Below are 21,794 nucleotides of genomic sequence, written 5' to 3'. Positions count from 1 at the left end.
GTTCTGGGAACACAAGAAATATATTTTCGTTAGGTACATGCAGATCACAATCATTTTTTATTAACTTCGAACGGTCAGAAACGAAATAATTGACACACCTTACGAATACAAAATTCTAATAGCCAGGCGTTCGGTTTATTTCAATCGTACATTCCTGAGACAAGACTACGATCAGGCGTCCAATTTAATTCAAACGTACACTCCTGATTGGTGAGCGATCGTATCTTACGTAGTCTCCTCTGGCAGATGCAGCGTGAATAACCCAGTGATTTTCGCGACTCGTCATTTATTGAGGTTCCTTGTTAACCGCAAGTGGTCTCCTAACATGCGCGTGCGTGCTAATTTCCGATTTCGCGAAACATCGAGAAGCTTCGACTACTGCCAAGGGGGAATTATCGATCGGTTGCGATACCTGCTTCTTTTCGATTGCTAGTGGGCAATAAAAATATTTATCGGTCGTGAATATAGTTTTCAGCTTGACAACCAATTTCACGTAAGGAGGTTAAATGTGCCCTCAAACCAAATTGAATCTGCAATGGGTCATTCGATAGCTTATCAAAAGAAAACCCTTTCTGCTAATTCTTAACCCGGAATCTCCAAGGTGGGGGGGGGGGGGGGGGGTAGCAATGGAGTAATAAACAAAAGTACGTTTTTACGCAATTTCTTTTGTCCTATTGAATAAAAAACTGCAAAAAATGCTGAAAATTGCCAATTATGCATTGAAGCAGTTACAGAACTACTTTTATATTTTTACAGTAAACAGATATTGTTATTGTTGAAATAATAAATCTCTTTATTTATTATTTATGGGTGGAATATATATATAGACATATGTGTTTAAAACAAAGAATGAAAACCAGATTAACATTTACACAGCGAACCACAGAACGGCGTCTTCCCGTAATAAAACCTCAATTTACACAGACGTCAACCCTTCTTTTTTTTTTTATCGATCACGTCCCGCGTCGTTCGTCATTCTTTTACATAGAGAAACTAAATTTACTCTCATTTCAACAGTTATTACTATTATTCTCAATTTTTTCAGATTTTTCATTTTGGTGCGCCGTAGTGAGCAAAAATAAAAACCGATTTTTTTCCTCATTTTCTGCATATTAAAGTAACTTAGAAGTCGAATTTTTATGTATTCTTTAGCATATGAGTGTTTCGTGGACTGTTCAATATTTCTACACTAAACAGAATTACATAAGAATTGAAAAAAATAAAACAAAGCCAACCGTTGAGTATAATTTATTTTAAAGAATCGACGATATTTCTAACGATGCCGTTGCCGCAGTAGTAAAGTGTCGGACTGTGGAACCGCTGGAAGTTTTTTGACCGTAGGTTCGAGTCTCTCTTTTGGACTTAATTTTTCTTGTATTTATTAATTTTTTTTTTCAAATGCGTAGTATGTAACAATGATCTATATTTACTCATAAATCTTCTGAAGTATTCAACAAATATTTTAATCTTGAATATGTATAAAAATAATTCTGGAGCGATTTTTGTGTCTGCTTTTTTTGTTACATCTCTTTTGTCAATTACGATTGTTGTTTAACATCTTCTGCACCGAAATTACTATGAAAAATTAATTTACAACTCCCTTGCCTTTGATAATTGAGGATTGATTCGAGCAGTAAATTGTATATTGGCTTACTATTATTTCTCCTTTCCTTTAGATCAAGCAGTTCTCTCCCACTCTTTCTCTTTCTCTGAAAAATGTGTATGTTTGCTACTATTTCAATATGTAATGTAGAAATAGGGCCATTCTACGCTAAACCTATATTAACTCACTCTGTCAATGATTCATTTTTGTAATAAACCCAGTTTTAAGGATCAGTTTGATTATTCATTGCTTATTTTTGAATGAAGTATAATTGTTCAATGGTAGCTGCGGGAACAAATTATTAATTGTCCTCCCTACTCTATGAAGGAGATGAAGGTTGGTGGGCTGAGGGCCCAGGACGTTCACAGTGACGTTTTACAGTCTTCATTCGTTTCTTAAAAACGGTGTATAGACAATTGTACCATACATCCAAGTGCTGAAAATTCTCGAAAGAGGGCTTAATGGATGAATTGTCAAAGTTTTACAAGCAAAATGTAATTTTATGAACAGAGAAAGAAGGAAACCCATGTGATTTGCTAAAGAGTGGCTAATGAATTATGATAAGGCTCGATGACAATATCTCGTCCTGATGTTCCTAGAATCTCACATCGACACAGTGTATACAGGGTGTTCGACCACCCCTGGAAAAAATTTTAATGGGTATTCTAGAGACCAAAATGAGACAAAAATCTAGATTACTAATTTGTTAATTGAGGCTTCGTTAAAAAGTTATTAACGTTTAAAGTTCTGCCTTTAGAATGGCAATTTTCGGACATCTGCGTACGCGCTGAAGGTTGCGGCAGGTCAGTGCTAATGGTTCTCATGCAGCATGAAAAATTCTACTTACCGACGTTATCAACAGCCTTAGATTTTTGTATTTACTCATGAGAACGTAAACACCTTACGTTGAATGTGATTCAAACCTGTCTTATGAAAATCCAGGAGGGCATATCAAAACTCGCCCGACGAGATTTTCATACAGAAAGGGTGAATGTTACTTCTAATACACAATGTTGTGCATAAAAAAGTCACCCATACGCGAGCATACACACCCCATGATTGTCCACAGTGTCCGCGAGTGTCCACAAATAATCCTTTCAGGCACTGACCACTATGTAATTAAAGAAATACGCACCGCTATTATGTTATTCATGAGTGTTCATGTGCACGTGCATCACGATTGTCCCGAGTTACTTACGAATATTGTGGTATTTAACGTAAAAAGGTTTTAATTAATATGATATAATACAGTATAACGGCTAGAAACTATTTAGGAGCTATTCAGGTTATTTACAACTTAGAATAACGACTTAAACAACTTGCGGCTACGACTCGTCGACTCAATACTGATTGCCTCCTGTGGCGATCGGGGCCCTGGTTTTTATAGTCCTCGTCCCGATCGTCCTTTGGTTTCCTTCGCGCCGGGTGCAAAAGTTCTCGACACGTGCTGCGGAACATTTTCGGTTCTTCGATCGATTTTGCACCCGGCCCGATTCTTACCGTTTGCACACGGCTCGATTCTCAAACATAGGAAAATTATTGCAACGTCTTTCTGATACCACAATATATTAATTTTTTAAATACACTTAAATTTTAAAATGAAACAAGGAATCTGAGGAAAGGGTATAGCCGAATAAGGGGGTCAAATGTACCCCCAAACCGAATTGAACGAATGATAGGTCATTCGATAGCTTATCCAAAAAAAACCAAGTGTGCAAATTTTTAACTTGAAATCTCGACCGTGGGGGTAGTAATGGGGTGAAAACGAAAATCATGTTTTTGAACAATTTCTCTTAACCTATTGAGTAAAAAAATGTAAAAAAATTCAGACACTTCGGGTACTGGGACACATATTTTGGAAGATTTTCAGATTTTTTGATCGAAGAACCAGGTAGTAAAAAATAAAAAACCGCAAAAAATGCCGAAAAATGCCAATTACGTATTGAAGGAGGCCCGGAACTACTTTTATACTTTTACAGTAAACACGTATTGCTATTACTATTATTCTCAATTGTTTTCAGATTTTTCATTTTGGTGCGCCGCAGTGAAAAAAAATAAAAACCGATTTTTTCCTCATTTTCTGCGTATTAGAGTAACTTACACGTTGAATTTTTATGCATTCTTCAATATACGAGTGTTTTGTACACTGTTTAATGTTTCTACACTAAGCAGAATTACATAACAATTGAAAGAAATAAAATAAACCAACCGTTGAGCGCAACATATCCTAAAAAATCAACAATATTTTCAATGGCGTCGTTGGCGCAACGTTAGAGTGTCCGACTGTGGAACCGCTGGAAGTTTTTTTACCGTAGGTTCGAGTCTCTCTTTGGGACTTAGAATTTTTTTTTATTCGTTATTTTTTTTTTTCAAATTCTAACTATATAACAATGGTTTATATTTATTTATAAATATTCTAAAGGCATTTTACAAATATTTTAACCTGAAATATGTATAAATATAATTTTGGAGCGATTTTTGCGTAGGATGATTTTCTTATCTCCACATCATTTAACAATAACTTCAAAAACTCAAGGATACATATTGTTAAATTATTGCAATATTTAATATACTGTTAAAATCCAAAGTGATTTGAGAATTCGGTTTATGACACAGTTTTCTGGTACATTGTAGTTATTAGGAATCGTTTTTTTCGTAAGATTATTTTTCGTTATTAGTCACTTTTTAGCAAGTTACTCTGTAGCAAACATTCATATTTATCAAAGAAAGAGAAAAAAAAGGAAAGATCTGCTTGATCGAAGGGGGAGAAGAAGTTATAGTAAGACAATATACAATCTTTTGCTCTGATCCACTCACAATAGTCAAAGGTAAGAGATTTGAAAACTAACATTTCACATTAATTTCAGTTTAAGAGATGTTAAACAATAATCGTGGTTGACAAAAAAAATAAGGACGCAAAAATCGCTCCAAAATTATATTTATACATATTTCAGGTTAAAATATTTGTAAAATGCCTTTAGAATATTTATAAATAAATATAAACCATTGTTATATAGTTAGAATTTGAAAAAAAAAAATAACGAATAAAAAAAAATTCTAAGTCCCAAAGAGAGACTCGAACCTACGGTAAAAAAACTTCCAGCGGTTCCACAGTCGGACACTCTAACGTTGCGCCAACGACGCCATTGAAAATATCGTTGATTTTTTAGGATATGTTGCGCTCAACGGTTGGTTTATTTTATTTCTTTCAATTGTTATGTAATTCTGCTTAGTGTAGAAACATTAAACAGTGTACAAAACACTCGTATATTGAAGAATGCATAAAAATTCAACGTGTAAGTTACTCTAATACGCAGAAAATGAGGAAAAAATCGGTTTTTATTTTTTTTCACTGCGGCGCACCAAAATGAAAAATCTGAAAACAATTGAGAATAATAGTAATAGCAATACGTGTTTACTGTAAAAGTATAAAAGTAGTTCCGGGCCTCCTTCAATACGTAATTGGCATTTTTCGGCATTTTTTGCGGTTTTTTATTTTTTACTACCTGGTTCTTCGATCAAAAAATCTGAAAATCTTCCAAAATATGTGTCCCAGTACCCGAAGTGTCTGAATTTTTTTACATTTTTTTACTCAATAGGTTAAGAGAAATTGTTCAAAAACATGATTTTCGTTTTCACCCCATTACTACCCCCACGGTCGAGATTTCAAGTTAAAAATTTGCACACTTGGTTTTTTTTGGATAAGCTATCGAATGACCTATCATTCGTTCAATTCGGTTTGGGGGCACATTTGACCCCCTTATTCGGCTATACCCTTTTCGCAACGATTTTCGTTCACGTTGAATAATGTAACCATATATTTTTTTTTTTTACGTGGGGAAATTCTCATGGACACCCGAGGGCCCACCCGGAGGGCGGGCCGGCGGGTAGTGCCGGACTTTTACCGGCTAAAACCCCAAGGTGACCATCCTCAGGCGCCTGGCGGGGGGCCGGGAACTCTAGTGAGCCATTACGGAGTTCCCTGCCGTGCCGTGCTTTTTCAGATCCCTCCCGGTGGGAGGCACTCACCCGCGGCGAACAGGTCAATCTGCGGCCTTAGGTATAACCCGCGACAAATATCCCATACCTCAGCCCATTCATACACACATTCGTACTGGTATTTGGTCCGCGGGCGCTTTCGCTCCGACCTCCGGGATGCCATGTGAGGATCGGGCCACCGGCCTTCTCAGGTTGATGACCCCATTCCCGCATCCCATCCCAGCGGCTGCCCCTATCCGCCACCGGAGGACGCACCACGTAGGGACCTACCCAGCCGCCTGGACAACCAAACGGTTGCATAGAATGTAACGATACAAGCAGATGACTGCCCCATTGATCGACGTGGTTCAGAGAAACAAATGCCGACCAGCCTCTTGATTCTTATTTCACTTGCCTCGCTTATGTCTCTCCCTCACACATACACGCGCACTCTGCACTCAATGGAGACAGAAAATGCCAGCTAGTCAGTCGTAAAAAAGACTCAGTCACGAGAATTCACTCCATACATTTTAGACATGTTTCATTCTGTTATGTATTAAGTAGCATTTAAGAAATGCAGTGATATTGAAAATTAGGGAATACTTATTAAAGCAAACTCTCCTAAAAATAAATAAAGAACAATTAAACTAGTTCGTATCTGTAGAAGGATATAAACATCATAAACAGTCAGTTTCGTGTTGGATTTGTGGTATGGAACACATATTTTGTGCACCCCAGCAGTCAACAACTGTCAGTTCGTCGTTTGCTTGCGGACGTATAAATATTCGCGAATAACATAATTGCGTTGCATGTTTATTTAATTGCATAGTGGTTAGTGCCTGAAAGGATAATTTGTGGACACTCGCGGGCTGTTAAAAAGCTAATGCTTATAACGACGAAGTCCAGATAGAGGAATCTGGAGTTTACTGAGAAATTGATTACAATTTAGTGATTTTCTTTTCGTCGGCCTTACGGACGCCCGTTCATTACGAAATATGTAATTTAAACAAAAAACCAAGAAAATCAAATTAATATTATATAAATATAAATGAAAAATAGGAAATGAACAAAATTAAAAGAGTTATAATTTCGTTGCCTGGTTTCTGGGTGGTTGTTGATCTCAATTCGCCCTGTTGAGGTAGGCCTGAATTCCTATAATCAGAAAAACACGGCTATTTGTTAGACACACGCAAACACGTTGTGCCGCGCTTGTTTCCTCACGCTCCTGGCTTCGATATTCGAACGTATAGGAGCGGGGATTTCGCCTATTCGTGATACAGGAACGCGCTAGTGGACTGTATTTTATTTCGGTGCAGATAAAGAATTAATTTCTTATCTACGCCTATTGCAGTCGATTGCTTAGTGGACGGGCTCCAAATGCACATTTCCCGTGAGTCAGTCCACTGATTGTGAGTCTATGCGTCGAAACGCAGTACAGTGCAACAGTTCGACCGTCGATCTGCGACTTCTCTTAAATGTTCCAACAGATGACCTACCTATTGATCGGGGGTTGCACTACGAAGCTTGACAGCACGTGGTTCACTGCACGCTGCACATCTATTCGTTGCACTTAGCAGTATTTGAACCACGTGGAAGCTTGACCCGCGATTCCGTTACTCCTCCGCACAGGTGCTCCTCTAAACGTTACACCGGCGGGATCTGTAGGAGTAAGGAACCGAAGGCCGAGAAGTCAGGCGTCCTTAGTGGATGCCGACTCGACTACAGTGGACCCACCTGGAGGTACACCACGTAGGTGCCCCTCTTAGGTGTATTTTGCCAACTTTTTTGTGTCTAAATCGTTTAAATTATCGAGACGACCACTTAATTCTGCACGGAGGGATCGAACACTCTATTGGTGTATTTTCTCGATCTCTTGCCGCAGTACTGATTTCGTGGAATTTCGATTGGGAAATCCCATACGAGATTCCGGGGTGTACTTGAACGAATCTCAAAATAATCCGTTCGCCAAGGAAAAGGCGGATAATTTCCACACTTTTCTCGAGTTTAATGAATTCTCAGCTGTGCGAGGTCTATCAGTGGACCCGCACCAGACTGAACATCTATTCTTTACACCCGTCAAATATAGGCAGAACAGTTCTCAAATTAGATAATCGGAACTTTCCTTTCGTAAATCTTTCTGGTCGAGCAGAATCGGGAGCCGACACGCTCTAATGAGAAGTCTACGTAGAACTGCGCGGATTGACAGCCAAAGACGCGGCCGCGTACTCTAATTGGTAGTTACACGGTGCTGTTTTAGATTTCGGTAGTCTTTCTCTGTCTAATTATTTGCGCGCTACTCTCTCACGGTACTGAACTAGTACCATCACTTCATCAACACCGTTGCAATACTCGGATCGAAGGTAGTGAACCTTTACCAATGCCACAAAAACAAGTAATAACCGCGTTTTTGTATCACTGCTCGCTGTACGAACTTCCCTAGAGAGAATTTCAGGATTGTCACGTATGCAAACAGGATTAACGGTAGTTGCAGCCTAGGACAATCGCTCGGCATTATGCAATCTATAAACACGGACACTGTGGACAATTGAATCTTATTCAACGTAAGGTGTTCATGTTTCCATAAGTGGACACAAAAATTTGAGGTTGTCGATAACGTCGGTGAATAGAAGTTTTCGTGGTACGTAAGAACCACTAGCATTGACCTACCGTAACTTTCCGCACGCGCACAGCTGTTCGCAGATTGCCGTTTTACAGGCGGAATTTTAAACGTTAATAACTTGTTAACGAAGCCTCAATCAACAAATTAGTATTCTTGATTTTCGTCTTATTTTGACCTCTAGAATATCCCACTAAAATTTTTCCCAGGGATGACCGAACACCCTGTATATGTATAATCGCGAGATGCATAACGTTAAATCCATGACTTTATTATTTTTTTTCCTGTTTTGTCTATTCTTTCTGTAAGCCGGGGATTCACTCAGAAGTTAACTATTGAGGTTATTGAAGTACAAATGTAGAATAGAAGTAAAGGATTTAAATATTTTGTATTGATGTTCAAAATTTCAATTTCTTACTATCTACAATTTATTAAAATAATCTTACGAAGAAAATGTTTTTTAAAAACAGCAATGTGCCAGAAGAGTGTATCATAAACCGAATTATCAAATCTCTTTGGATTGAACTGTTCATGAAGCATTGCAATAGTTTAACAATATCTAGGTATAATTAACAATATGTTAATTATTTTCGAGTTATTCTCAAATGATATGGAGATAAGAAAATGCTCCAACGCAAAAATCGCACCAAAATTATTTGTATACATATTCAAGATTAAATTATTTTTTGAATACTTGTTGCGTCGCAACGTAATGCAGCGTGAAGACATAATTTTAGACCCAGAGCAAAGGAACCCCTGTAGCCGGTACGTGCCGATACAAGGCCACGAACAATAGCGACATTTGGTTGCCAGAAACCTCTTCAGATTTAGAAATAGTTTACAACCTAGGCCTGTCATCGCTTGCAACGACCTCGACTTTTCTTTTCCACAACCACCCCTTCGTCCCGATCGTCTTTCCACTTTCCTCCTACTTTTTTCTCCAAAATAACCATCTCACGATTTCTCCAACATCCAATTACAAAATTGTATCCTCCCACGTCTTTCCATCTCTCAAATCTTCCTACACCAACCAGAACTCGTCCGACCTGTAATTTTAAGGAAAAATAATCATCCACTAGAGTTCCATTTCAACCACCGACAACCGAAGTCTCTAGAAAGCGCTCCACCGACTAGCTGCATCATGTACAGTAGTTTCAATGTGATTCGGTTACAGTGTAATCAAACAGTGTATCCGTAATACACTGACCGAACGATCAACTACGACGTTCAGCAATACTTCAGAAGATTTATAAGTAAATATAGATCATTGCTACATACTTCGCACTTGAAAAAAAAATTAATGAATACAAGAAAAATGAAGTCCAAAAGAGAGACTCGAACCTACGGTCAAAAAACTTCCAACAGTTCCACAGTCCGACACTTTACTACTGCGGCAACGGAATCGTTGAAAATATCGTTGATTCTTTAAAATAAATTGTACTCAACGGTTGGCTTTATTTTATTTTTTTCAATTCTTATGTAATTCTGCTTAGTGTAAAAATATTGAACAGTCCACGAAACACTCATATGCTAAAGAATACATAAAAATTCGATTTGTAAGTTACTCTAATATGCAGAAAATGAGGAAAAAAATCGGTTTTTATTTTTGCTCACTACGGCGCACTAAAATGAAAAATCTGAAAAAATTGAGAATAATAGTAATAACAATACCTGTTTACTGTAAAAATACAAAAGTAGTTCTGTAATTGCTTCAATGCGTAATTGGCAATTTTCAGCATTTTTTGCAGTTTTTTGTTCAATAGGACAAAAGAAATTGCGTAAAAACGTGATTTTTGTTTATTACTCCATTGCTACCCCCATCATCGTGATTCCGGGTTAAAAATTGGTACAAAGGATTTTCTTTTGATAAGCTATCGAATGACCCATCGCTAGGTCAATTTGGTTTGGGGACACATTTAATGCCCTTATTCGGCTATACCCTTTGTAAATATACAGGATGTTCGGCCATCCCTGGGAAAAATTTTAATGCGAGATTCTAGAAACCAAAATAAGACGGATATCAAGAATCTTAATTTGTTGATTGAGGCTTCGTCAGAAAGTTATTAACGTTTAAAGTTCCGCTTATAGAACGACAATCTAGGAGCAGTTGCGTACATAATGGTTCTAACTCAGTGTGTAAAACTCTACTTACTGACGTGTCGATAACCTTACAGTTTTATGAGTGAGTATCACTAGGCTGACCTGCCTCAATGTAATGCACGCACGTAGCTACAGGCGGAACTTTAAACGTTAATAACTTTTTAACGAAGCCTCAATCAACAAATTGGTATTCTTGATTTTCGTCTTATTTTGGCCTTTGGAATCTTCCATTAAAATTTTTCTCAGAGATGGCCGAACAGCCTATATAGTTGTTATTTCATTTAGTTTTATTTATATATAACTTGGTAAGTATATAACAATGGGTCCGTTACTTGTTAAATATATACATCATTTTTTAAAGAAATGTCACTACATTTATTATAAAGGTCAATTATATTTAATAAAAACAAACATTCAAAATTTTATATGTGCATCTATTTTCAGTTTGATGTAATATTTTGATAACCTTTGTTTGACAACATGATAGATAATATTTATAGAAAATGTGACTACGTTACTTCTTTTATCACAACGCGTTAGGTTAAACAATGATTTACGACACTATTAAAATGAACATAAACATGCTGATAATAATGAAAATGGCAACTTCATTTTATTACTTACTTCATGACAATTTAGCAAAAAGTCTTCCATAATAATGAAATATAGTTTATATGTTATAATGCTAAATGAAAATCTCAATTTCGTTGCTTTCATAACATAGGACATTTTCATAATAACTGGCTCATATGTACTGACTTGTTCACATCATAAGTTTTTTGTTTGCAGCACATCCAAATGTATCTGTTCAAAATTCTGGAGCTCCAGTGCGCGGAATTGGTGGAATGAAGATTCGTTCCAAAAATTACGCTTCTCCAGATTGTGGAGCTAAAATCGTAGCAGCCAATCCGGAAGCTCGAAGTGCCAGAAGTGTTTTAGCATACACCAGGGATGAATATATGTTGAATACCTGCACATCGCGCATATGGTTCGTGGTAGAACTTTGCGAGGCTATTCAAGCAAAAAAAATCGAATTGGCCAATTTTGAACTTTTTAGTTCATTACCAAAGGATTTTTCGGTATACATTAGTGATCGTTTTCCTACGCGAGACTGGAGTCTGGTTGGTCAGTTCACTGCGAAAGATGTAAAGGATATTCAAAGTTTTGTTTTACAACCACATCTTTTTGGAAAATTTATAAAAGTAGAGCTTCATACATATTATGGGTCTGAACATTTTTGCCCCATTTCATTATTTCGTGCTTACGGTACCAGTGAATTCGAGGTTTTAGAAACGGAAACAGAAAATCAAATTTCGAGAGATACGGATACAGATGCACACGATGAAGAAGATAGTGATGGAGAAGAAGTTTTAGACATTGAAATTGGTGAACCACCAAGAAATTTATTTGGTAGTGCTAGAGATGCTGTATTAAGTATTGTAAAAAAAGCAGCTCAAGTATTAGGAAAATCCAATGAATTAGCTGGTGAAAATGTCACAAGAATCAAACAAAATGTAAATAGCAGTAATTTCTCTGAGAACTCTTTTCTTGATTGCACTACGCCAAGATATACAATTCTTTGCAATGGTTGCTCGAATCAGAAACTTGCAAAGGTATTCTATTTAATTAGCTGCAGAGCGCAACAATTGAATCAGTTATTAAAAATTGATCTTGTGAACAAAACTTTACGTCATAATGGATTCTGTAAGAGTTACGACGTGGAAATTGAAACTCTTATCAAAAGAGATTCTGAAGAAGAAACTAGCAAAATAGAAGATACAATAGAAAAACACAACCAACCTGATGAAAGGTTTAATTCAACAAAGAATTTACAGTTATTATTCTTTACATCTATATTTAAGAGTGAATATATTACGGCACTCTGTAATATGTTAGCAATAAAAGAAGGTAAAATGGTACTGAATGCAAGCTATGAAATACTACTTAACTATACTAAAGATACTAGTAAGGAAGATGTTTTACGTAAAGATAATGAAGAATATAATACTGAAACAATTAAGCCATTTGAACATGCATCACCTATATACATTTCGAGTTCAAGTGCCGATAGTAAATCAGTACCTTCTCGAGAATCTCAAAAAAGTAATCAGGAAATACTCAATCAAGAAGTTGATAAATCTATTAGTACACCTATTGAGACCTCCACGAGTTCTGAAAATTTAGCTTCGCAAATAAAACCTAACAAACTACTTGGAAAAGAAGAACTAAAAAATATTTCCACAATTTCTATTTTAGAATCTAGTAAAGATAGTATCGAGGAATCAATTCAGACTGAAACGTTAACAACTATTCTCGAATCTTTAAATAGCGGACAACATGCAATTGTAAAAGACTCTGAAGAGCCATTGATTACTTCTAGTACTTCAATCGAAAATCAAGCTCAAACAATTCCTTCTGTTTTAACAACTACTATTGATAATAATGAGTTGTTACACGAAGATGTTGTACTTGATGTAGAGCCTTTGGAATTTGTCGGTATACCAAGCAAAGTAGAGAAAATGGAACACTTCGACTATGAAGGAAAACAAGGACAACCAGAAATTGTGGATCAAGGAATTAAATTATCATCTCAGGATCCGTTGATGTTTGATACGTTGCTATCTGATTTAAAGGATTTAGAAGGGGATGCTGCACAGATTCAAAGTGGGCCAGCTTCAAGTGCCTCGGTAACGCAGTCAACAAACAATATCATGCCACAGAAAGAATCTGTTTTTCTTAGATTATCTAATAGAATTAAGGTAAGTTTATTGATATAATCAGTTTATGATTTTTCAATGTGTGTGATATGTACATGTTACCGTGAATGACCGAAATTGGAGAATGACGACTTTCTCTGGTAAATGTCAACACGTACCAAATACGTCGGTGAAAGACCGAGTATTTGGTTATATTCTTATACATTCGGACCACCACCAGTGTATGCCGACAAGCACAGATATGCTGTGGTGGAGATCGAAACGGGAAGCCGATGTCGGCAGAGAGGCGACAGTCTGGCGCTAAATCCTTTGTTCTGTCGCAATTGAGGTCACGTGGCATCTGTTTATTATACTCTGGAACACTGATGTTTGTCAGTTTTATGCAAGGTTTGCTGGGGTGTGCGACATTTTCTTGAATTTCATATTTTTTATGCGATATAATGGATACTGTAATGAACCGTGATCTTTTTTTTCAAAAAGTTACGTGCATTAATTGCGAATAAACGACAAGATAATTGTTTTTATTTTCCTCAAGAAAAAATCTCTAAAATACTTTCTGAAGTGATTTCTGCTAAAACTAAGTGCAGCACACCTTTAGATTACAGACGATTAAAACGTTTTGATGTTTTAAAAATTAATGATGAAGAAAAATTAATTATACCATTAAAACCAAGAGAAACGAATATACAGTATTATGTTATCAACGATGAATTGTTCAGTACACTATCTGAAACTCACACCAGAATAGGCAATGGAAGAAGGACACGTATGCTTAAAGAATTGCAAGTTAAATACAAAAATATTACATATGAAGTTGTAATGTTGTATTTAAATTTATATTAGGGGGGCTGGAAAGTAATGTCGTTTCTGCGTATGTAGATATTAGTTTGTCATTTATTAACTCATTGTGTACTTCAAAGTCGTGCCACAGACATTGCGAGGTTGGAGTGACCTGTTTACTTGTAACTAATTAAATCTTAAATTTTTGTTGCAATTTGTGGTGAAATGGCGAGCCAAATACTAGAAGAGGTACATATCCGGCATTGTATACTTTTTGAGTTTCACAAGAGTAGTAACGCAACAGTTGCTACCAAAAACATTTTCAAAGTTTATCCAAGTACATTAGACGTTCGTAAATGCCAAAAGTGATTTTCTAAGTTCAAATCCGGTAATTTTGATCTTTCTGACTCCTATTGATCAGGAAGACCAACAACTTTAGACAATGACATGTTAATGGCGGAAATGGAAGCAAATCCTTGTTAAACAATCGAGGAACTGTCAAAGACACTTAACCAACCTTGGTAGACAAGAACATTTGCAGAGGTTTGGTAAAGTGTTAGAAAAGTCGAAATAAATAAATGCCTGAAGCAGGCCATGTGTTTCTTCATGGCGCGTTTCCCCCTCTTAAAGGAGGTACGGTCAAGAGACTTGGAAAAAGGAAGGCCGTATTGTCAAGGGTGCCCACACGACTCTGGTTCTCTGTTAGGGACAGAATTGTGTTAGCTTTTGCCACGAGCAGATATAGAATACAGTTTTTAGAAAGTCCACCTCGTGTTGATTTCATTAAAACGCTCGACCGCTTTCCTGACCAGAATACCATCTTTTCTTACAAAAGTAAGCAGAGCAGGTGTTTGGGCCCCGCATAATCTGTCCGAAGAAAACAAAGCTGACCGGTCGACCATATGCAACTTATTGTTTCAGCGGCACAATACAGAAGCGTTTTTTGATCGTTTGATCATTCGAGATGTAAAATGAATCCTCTAGGATAATCCAAAACGCAAAAGGCAGCGGCTCTCTTTGAATGAATCGTCAAAAAGTACAGTTAAGCCAGGTTTACATCCTAAAAAGGCGCTTTTCTGTGTTTGGTGGAGTATTCGCGGAGTCGTTCATTTTGAAGTGCTGAGACCTGGACAAACTGTGAATGCAGACATTTACTGTGAACAATTGGATCAAGTAAATTAATCTTGAATTGAAAAATGCCCAGTGATTGTCAACAGAAAAGGCGTTATTCTGCAACACGATAATGCAAGACCCTACTGCGCAAGACGAACCCTAGAAAAAATTAATGAATGGAGATAGGAGGTATTACCTCACCCACCATACTCACCCAATATTGCGCCATCGGATTACCATCTATTCAAATCGCTACAACATTTTCTAAGTGGCAAAAAATTTGAAAATTTGGATGATGTCCAAAATGTTATCTCCAGATATTTTACTCAAAAACCAATTGATTTTTATTGATCCGGCATTGAAAATTTGCACACTAGATGGCAAAAGGTTGTTGATAACGAGGGTAATTACAGCATTGATTAAAAATAGAAACATGTTCAAAATTTATCTGTTTGAATTTAATGTAAAAAAACGACATTACTTTCCGGTCCCCCTAATATAAACAATGTCAAATGAAGCATAGTGCATCTAAAAAAGATATTGTTATGAAATCAGTGGTCAGTTCGGAGTTAAATTCAAGATGTCAAGTTGATCTGATAGACCTGCAGTCATACAGGGATGGCAAATATAAGTTCATAATGGTGTATTAAGATCATTTAATGAAGTTCGTCCAGCTACGACCTAAGACAGCTGAAGAAGTAGTGTATTACTTTCTTCAAATATTTTTAACATTTGGTGCCCCAGCTATACTGCAATTAGATAATGGTAGGGAATTCAGTAATCAAGTCATATCCGAACTATGCGCTATGTGGAAAGATGTTAAGATAGTTCATGGAAACTCGTCATAGTCAAATATAAGGCTTAGTTGAAAGGGCTAATCAGGATATACAGAATATGATAACTGCATAGATGAACGATAACGATATAAATAAATGGTCAGATGGTTTGCTCTTTGTTCAATTTGCCAAGAACAGTACATACTACGAAGGAATACGCCAAAATCCTTATGAAGCGATGTTTGGCGTTAAACCAAAAAAAGGCATAGCATCGTCATCTTTGCCTGGCGAACAAATCGCAAATATTGAAACTGAAGAACAGCTCGAAGAAATTGTTAATACTTTTGAAGAAAATTTGAGCAGTGGCCATACCGAAAACCATATTCCAAAGGAAAATATTGAAGAGGAGCTGCAACCTGCCACGTCTTTATATCAAGCCCTGACTGAGCAACACAAGTTTATTTTTATAAAAAGAGTGGCCGCAAAAGAGGATCATCTACTGCAAGCAACAAAAATGTGACGAACCTCAAAAAGAAAATTTCCTTCTGCTCGAATACAAGTCTCTGATGTCAACCGTGGTCGTACAGATGGCCGAATGTGTTGGCGGATGTTGTTAGAATAGGAGACTTCGACTTTTATAAATTAGTTCACAAAAAAGGTACCCTCAACCAGTTTTATACCCATAATTAGTTCGTAATTTGTAAAGAAAAATTACTTTTCATAAATGAAATTTCTTCTCAAGAAATGTCGCTGAGAGACGCAGCTGTGTAGCTAATTTGAGAAGTGGAGGGCAAGGCTATACACGCTGTCATTGCAAAAAGAAGTGTTCCACAACTAAATACAGTTGTAAAAGCAAGGAATTCTTGTGCAATTTAAAGTGTCATAACAATTTAAGTTGTTGCAATAAATAGGATTGTATAATGTTAATCACATAATTAAATAAGTTTATTATTGATATTATTTTCTTTTCTCATTTAGAATATACCGTTCGTTTTAAGTTCAACAGTTTATTTACATGAACTGTTATTTAAGCTATCTCCTATTTTTATATATATCATAATATGTTTTGATAATAAAGTATTATCTAAAAACGTCACAAAAATATTTTTATTCAACGTTCACTATTAGTGCATGGTGAATGTCGACATTTGTCGGTGTAAGTGGGAGATAAGGATATTTAGCACATATTCCGGGCATACACCAAGCGACTATGTGAATCTTGATATTCACCAGAGAAAGTCGACATTTTCTAATTTCGGTTTTTCACGGTAACGTACATACAGGGTGTCTTGTTTAAGTGAGTACAGCATGATATCTCGGAATAAGTTGTAGTTATTAAAAATATGTTCGTATAAAAGTTGTTTGGTAGAATGGGCTACATCATGTAGTACTAATTGTTTTCTTGTGGGTGGAGTAGTGAAGGAGATCTGAAGGTCAATCTAATTTTCTCAAATGGAATGCTATATTTTTTTTCTTCAGAAAGTAACAGCAGGCACTAAGCTATACAATATTATTCTGAGTTCGATAAAGGTAAATCGTTATGTTATGTTTACATTCTATATCGATTGGCGGCCGACAGCCAGTAGCCGCTACTGAACAGCGTTGGTTGCGTTCGTAGCAAGTTACTGCAATTATGATATTATAAACAGAGATTGAGGATTATTGTTAAACTGATTGTCGATCATTAAAGAATTAATGAAAGAAACACGTGGGAAATAATTTCATACGGACGAATTTGACACGACACAGCAGCGGCTATTGGCTATCAGCCGCCGACCGATGCAGAACGTAAACATGAGATAACAATTTTCCTTTACCAAACTCAGAATAATGTCGTATAGTACCTCTTTGGATTTGTTTCAGTGCCTGCTGTTACTTTCTGAAAAGAATATAGCATTCCATTTAAGGAAATTAGATTGACCTTCAGATCTCCTCTACCACTTCAACCACAAAAAAAGCAATTAGTACTACATAATGTAACCCGTCCAAACAAACAACTTTTGTACGAACATTTTTTTAATAACTACTACTCTTTCCGAGATATCCTGCTGTATTCACTTAAACAAGACACCCTGTATAGTTTAACAAGTTACGCAAAATATCTGAACTGGATTCGATGCAGATCCAGTTGATTGGGAGAATAGGGAATCAATCAATCTCAAGAAGTACAGAAACAGAAAAATGGGAATTCTTTCGGTTAAAAATCAATTTTCTACTGACAGATTTTTCTGAGAATCGATTCTTTACCATGAGAATCGAAAATCGACTTTCTCTTTTTTTTTTTATTAAAGATTTCACATTTTAACTACTTATGAATTGTAGAAATGAAGTTCTTTTATTTGCGTTTCGGTTAAAGAATTTATTTATTCCAAAATTGTCAAACTTATTTATGGGTCATTCCATGTGAAATCACTAACTCTTACAAGGTTGTTAATTTAAAATCTCGGTGCTATGTCAAACAATATAAAAACATAGCCAGAAAAAATCCAAACCATGTAATCATGAAGTTATTAGATATAGGGAAATATCAATTAGATACGCCGGTGCTGGTGGTCCCATTCACAGCCTACTGTAGCACGAGTACTGACAAAGGGAGATTCTGGCGATGGAAATCACTTTTGAAACGGTAGTAGGTACAAATTATAGTACATAACTAGTATCAAAAACCTTAAGGGTTTCTTTAAAATGGGCCTTCGTCTTCAAGATATTTTGATTTAAAGATTTGTACGCACCTAGTAAATGAATTATTTAATGCACTTCATCAAAACGAGTTGTGGGTAATTCGGTAGTATGGTTGACTACGTATCTGGAGACAGTACATTCGAATCCCCGCTGTTGCTACTTTTTTTTTTTAATGCAACTTTGAAATGAAAAAATATTTTATTTATTTTTGCATTTAATGTTCATCTTATATGACATCAATATCAATTGTAAAACAAAAAATATACATATACAGCACACTAATAAAATAACGGTATGCGTCGTATACAGGGTGTTCGGCCACCTCTGGAAAAAATTTACATGAGCAATTCTAGAGGCCAAAATAAGACGAAAATCAAGAATACCAATTTGTTGATTGAGGTTTCGTTAAAAAGTTATTAACGTTTAAAGTTCCGCCTATAGAATGGCAATCCGCGAACAGCTGCGTTTGCGCCGAAGGTTGCGGCAGACTAGTGCTAGTGGTTCTCATGCAGTATGAAAAATTTTACTTACCGATGTTACCGACAGCCTTAGATTTTTATCCACTTATGGGAACGCGAACACCTTACGTTGAATAAGATTCAACCTGTCTTATGAAAATCTAGAAGGGCATATAAAAACTCGCCTGATGAGATTTTCACAGAGAAAGGGTGAATGCCGTTTCCAATACACTGTTACGCCGCACTCGCATGTGGCAGGATATGTGAAATTTGGTGTTTGTACTATCAATTTTATTCTTGTAATAATTTACATTTGTCGCTCGACCCTCTACGCACGTGGCTTGCACCAACAATGCCAATATATCGCTCGCACGCTTCGCACTCCCACTATAGTACTCATACTATATTAACAAGTATGTTCAAAGAAACAGCGGATGTGATTTTAACTATATTTATTTTAACAACACTTAACAACAAAGATGTACTCCTTCTACAATGCACGTGCTTGAGGCTCGGAAACTAAGCTTAGGATAATGGCCGCGATTGTAGCCGTTTGCGTCGTGAAGCGTAAGAGTTTCCTCTCTCGAATCAGGAAAGCTGCCTGGCTGCTGGTGTGAAAAACAGTTCGCCTCTTCGTCACTAGAGGCGCGACAGCATGCACAGCGCCAAAGCTACGGACGCTGGCTACACCACTGTGGGTGCTAGGCACTCTGGACGAGTTAGTGTTAACGCAGAATTAACTATCGCTCTCTCAGGAAGGGTGAAATGAGGGACTTCCCGTTATTCGTAACAAAACACCTTTCTTATTTCCTTCGTTCCACGTGTGTTGGCTCTCTAGCCTCTTTGACCTGAACGTAGTCGCGCTCGTTCGACTCTAGCGCGCTTCACGCCTCAGACCTAATAGTCGATCCCCACACCACTCTCGTTCGCACGCCATCTCATTGCCCAAATAGTTATTCACACCTCATTCATACAATGGTTCCTACCTTATCGATTATCTGTCATCTCTCAGCCGCTACGTTACTCCCCCTCCAGTAACTAAGTTACGATGCTAGACTCCTGTTAGGGGCTTATTCGCTTTACGATCTATGTTTTACCCTATTTACTGTTTTATATTTATACCTATTTCGCACCGTATTTATCTCTATATGTACATATGTTTTTTTTTTGCTTCCGGCTTGGAACCTTACCGGTGGTTTGACTTTTCTTTTTTTGCGTTTGTTTTGTGGCTGTTCCTCTCTGCTGCTTGGACTATCGGTTGTTCCCTTGGCGGGGGAAAACTCTGGTATTAGAATGTAGGCTGGTTTCAGTTTGTTTATTGATATCGCTGTTTCCTTTCCTTTTACTAACACCAAGAAGTATTTCTCGCGTCTTTGTGCCACCAGGAATGGTCCATCATAGGCTGGCTCGAGCGCCTTTTTGACTCTGTCTACCCTTACGAAAACGTGAGAACAAGAATTAAGGTCTTTATGAACGAATACCTTTTGATTTGTAGCTTGTTGCGTTCTGACAGGTTTCAGCCGTTCCATGTGTTGCTGTAGTTTGTTGGCGAATGATTCAGGCTCCACTTCGATGCTCGGTGGTTCGAAAAATTCCCCAGGAAGCTTAATGTAGTTCCAGTAGCACTGTGGGTAAAGTTTCTGTTCATTTAATGCTGTCGTGTGTTTTTAAAGCCGTTTTTAGGGTTCTGTAGAAACGTTCGATTTTCCCGTTAGTTTGTGGGTGGTACGGTGTCGCATGCCGGACTCTAGCTCCGCAGATGGCTGCTAGATTTCTAAATAGGCGAGACTCGAACTGCCTACCCTGGTCTGTTACTATTTTGTCTGGTACACCGAATCTACTCACTCAATGTTTGTAAAATTTCTTACTTACAGTTTCCGCTGTGATGTCTCTCAACGGCATTACTTCTGTCCACCTTGTGAATCGATCTATGCATGTGTGACAATATATTTTGCCGTTCGAAGGCGGTAACGGTCCAATGATATCTATGTGTACCATTCTGAAACGAGCGTCTGGTCCTTGAAATTCTGCAAATCTTGATTTTGTGTGTCTATTCACTTTAACCTTTTGGCAACTTATACATGCTTTCGCCCAATCTCGAACTTGTTTTTTTATTTCTGGCCATATGAATTTTTCTGTTATTTGCTTGATGGTTGTTTTTCTACCTGGGTGCGCTAAATCGTGGATCTGTTTGAACGCCGTTTTTCGAAATTTTTTTGGGATGTATGGTCTGATGTTATTCTGCGATGTGTCGCACCACAGAGCCTTTCCAGACGGGAGTACATGTTGCTTCATGCTCAAGGAAGGAAAGTTTTTTATTATGTCCTTTAACTCTTCGTCCGTCTCTTGCTCTTCGGCTATTCGATCATAGTCGACTGCCGAGAGTTTTTCGATTCTTGATAGTGTGTTTGCCACAATGTTTTCCTTACCGTTTACGTGTTGTACTTCTGTTGTAAATTGAGAGATAAATTGGAGTTGTCGTTGCTGTCTCGGAGAGGCTTTTTTGTTCTTTTGCCTAAATGCAAATGTCAACGGTTTGTGATCGGTAAATATTGTGAATTCTCTTCCCTCTAATAAGTATTTAAATTGATTTACCGACAGATACATGCTCAGCAACTCGCGATCGTGTGTGCTGTATGCTCTTTGCGTCTTGTTTAACTTTTTTCAGTAGAACGCCAGTGGCTTCCAACTTTTCTGGTCATATTGTTGTAATACTGCCCCTATTGTCCAGTCTGAGGCGTCTGTATATAGTAATAGTGGACATTCACTCTTGGGGTAACTTAAGAGGGCAGTATTGGCTAACTCTGTTTTACATTTTTCGAATTGCTTTATCGTCTCTTCTATCCATGGCACCTTTCTCCGATCTCTCTTTTTTGCGTCCTGCAACAACTCGTGGAGCGGTGCTTACGTCAATGCGACATCCTTTAGGTATCTCTGATAAAAGTTAACCATACCTAAGAATATGCGTAA

The 21,794-nt window shown here is 37.2% G+C and overlaps 1 protein-coding gene and 1 pseudogene across 8 annotated transcripts in view; both read left to right on the top strand.

Annotated features, from left to right (window-relative positions):
• LOC143345876 (SUN domain-containing ossification factor) overlaps positions 1-21,794 on the top strand; it is a 177,956-nt gene that overhangs the window by 125,105 nt on the left and 31,057 nt on the right. For all 8 annotated transcript variants that reach the window (XR_013080334.1, XM_076773433.1, XM_076773435.1 and 5 more), the window contains one exon: positions 11,088-13,057. Coding sequence is in view for 7 of the 8 variants with exons in the window: in XM_076773433.1 (XP_076629548.1) it covers positions 11,088-13,057 (1,970 nt within the window). In the remaining variant the exon portion in view is untranslated. The remainder of the gene's footprint in view (positions 1-11,087; positions 13,058-21,794) is intronic.
• On the top strand, positions 13,828-14,750 carry LOC143345889 (histone-lysine N-methyltransferase SETMAR-like; annotated as a pseudogene).

The sequence above is a fragment of the Colletes latitarsis genome, chromosome 9 (genome assembly GCF_051014445.1).
Source record: "Colletes latitarsis isolate SP2378_abdomen chromosome 9, iyColLati1, whole genome shotgun sequence".
In the NCBI taxonomy this organism is placed as follows: domain Eukaryota; kingdom Metazoa; phylum Arthropoda; class Insecta; order Hymenoptera; family Colletidae; genus Colletes; species Colletes latitarsis.
Note: the sequence above shows the minus strand (reverse complement) of the source record. Positions and strands in the feature narration are given on the sequence as shown.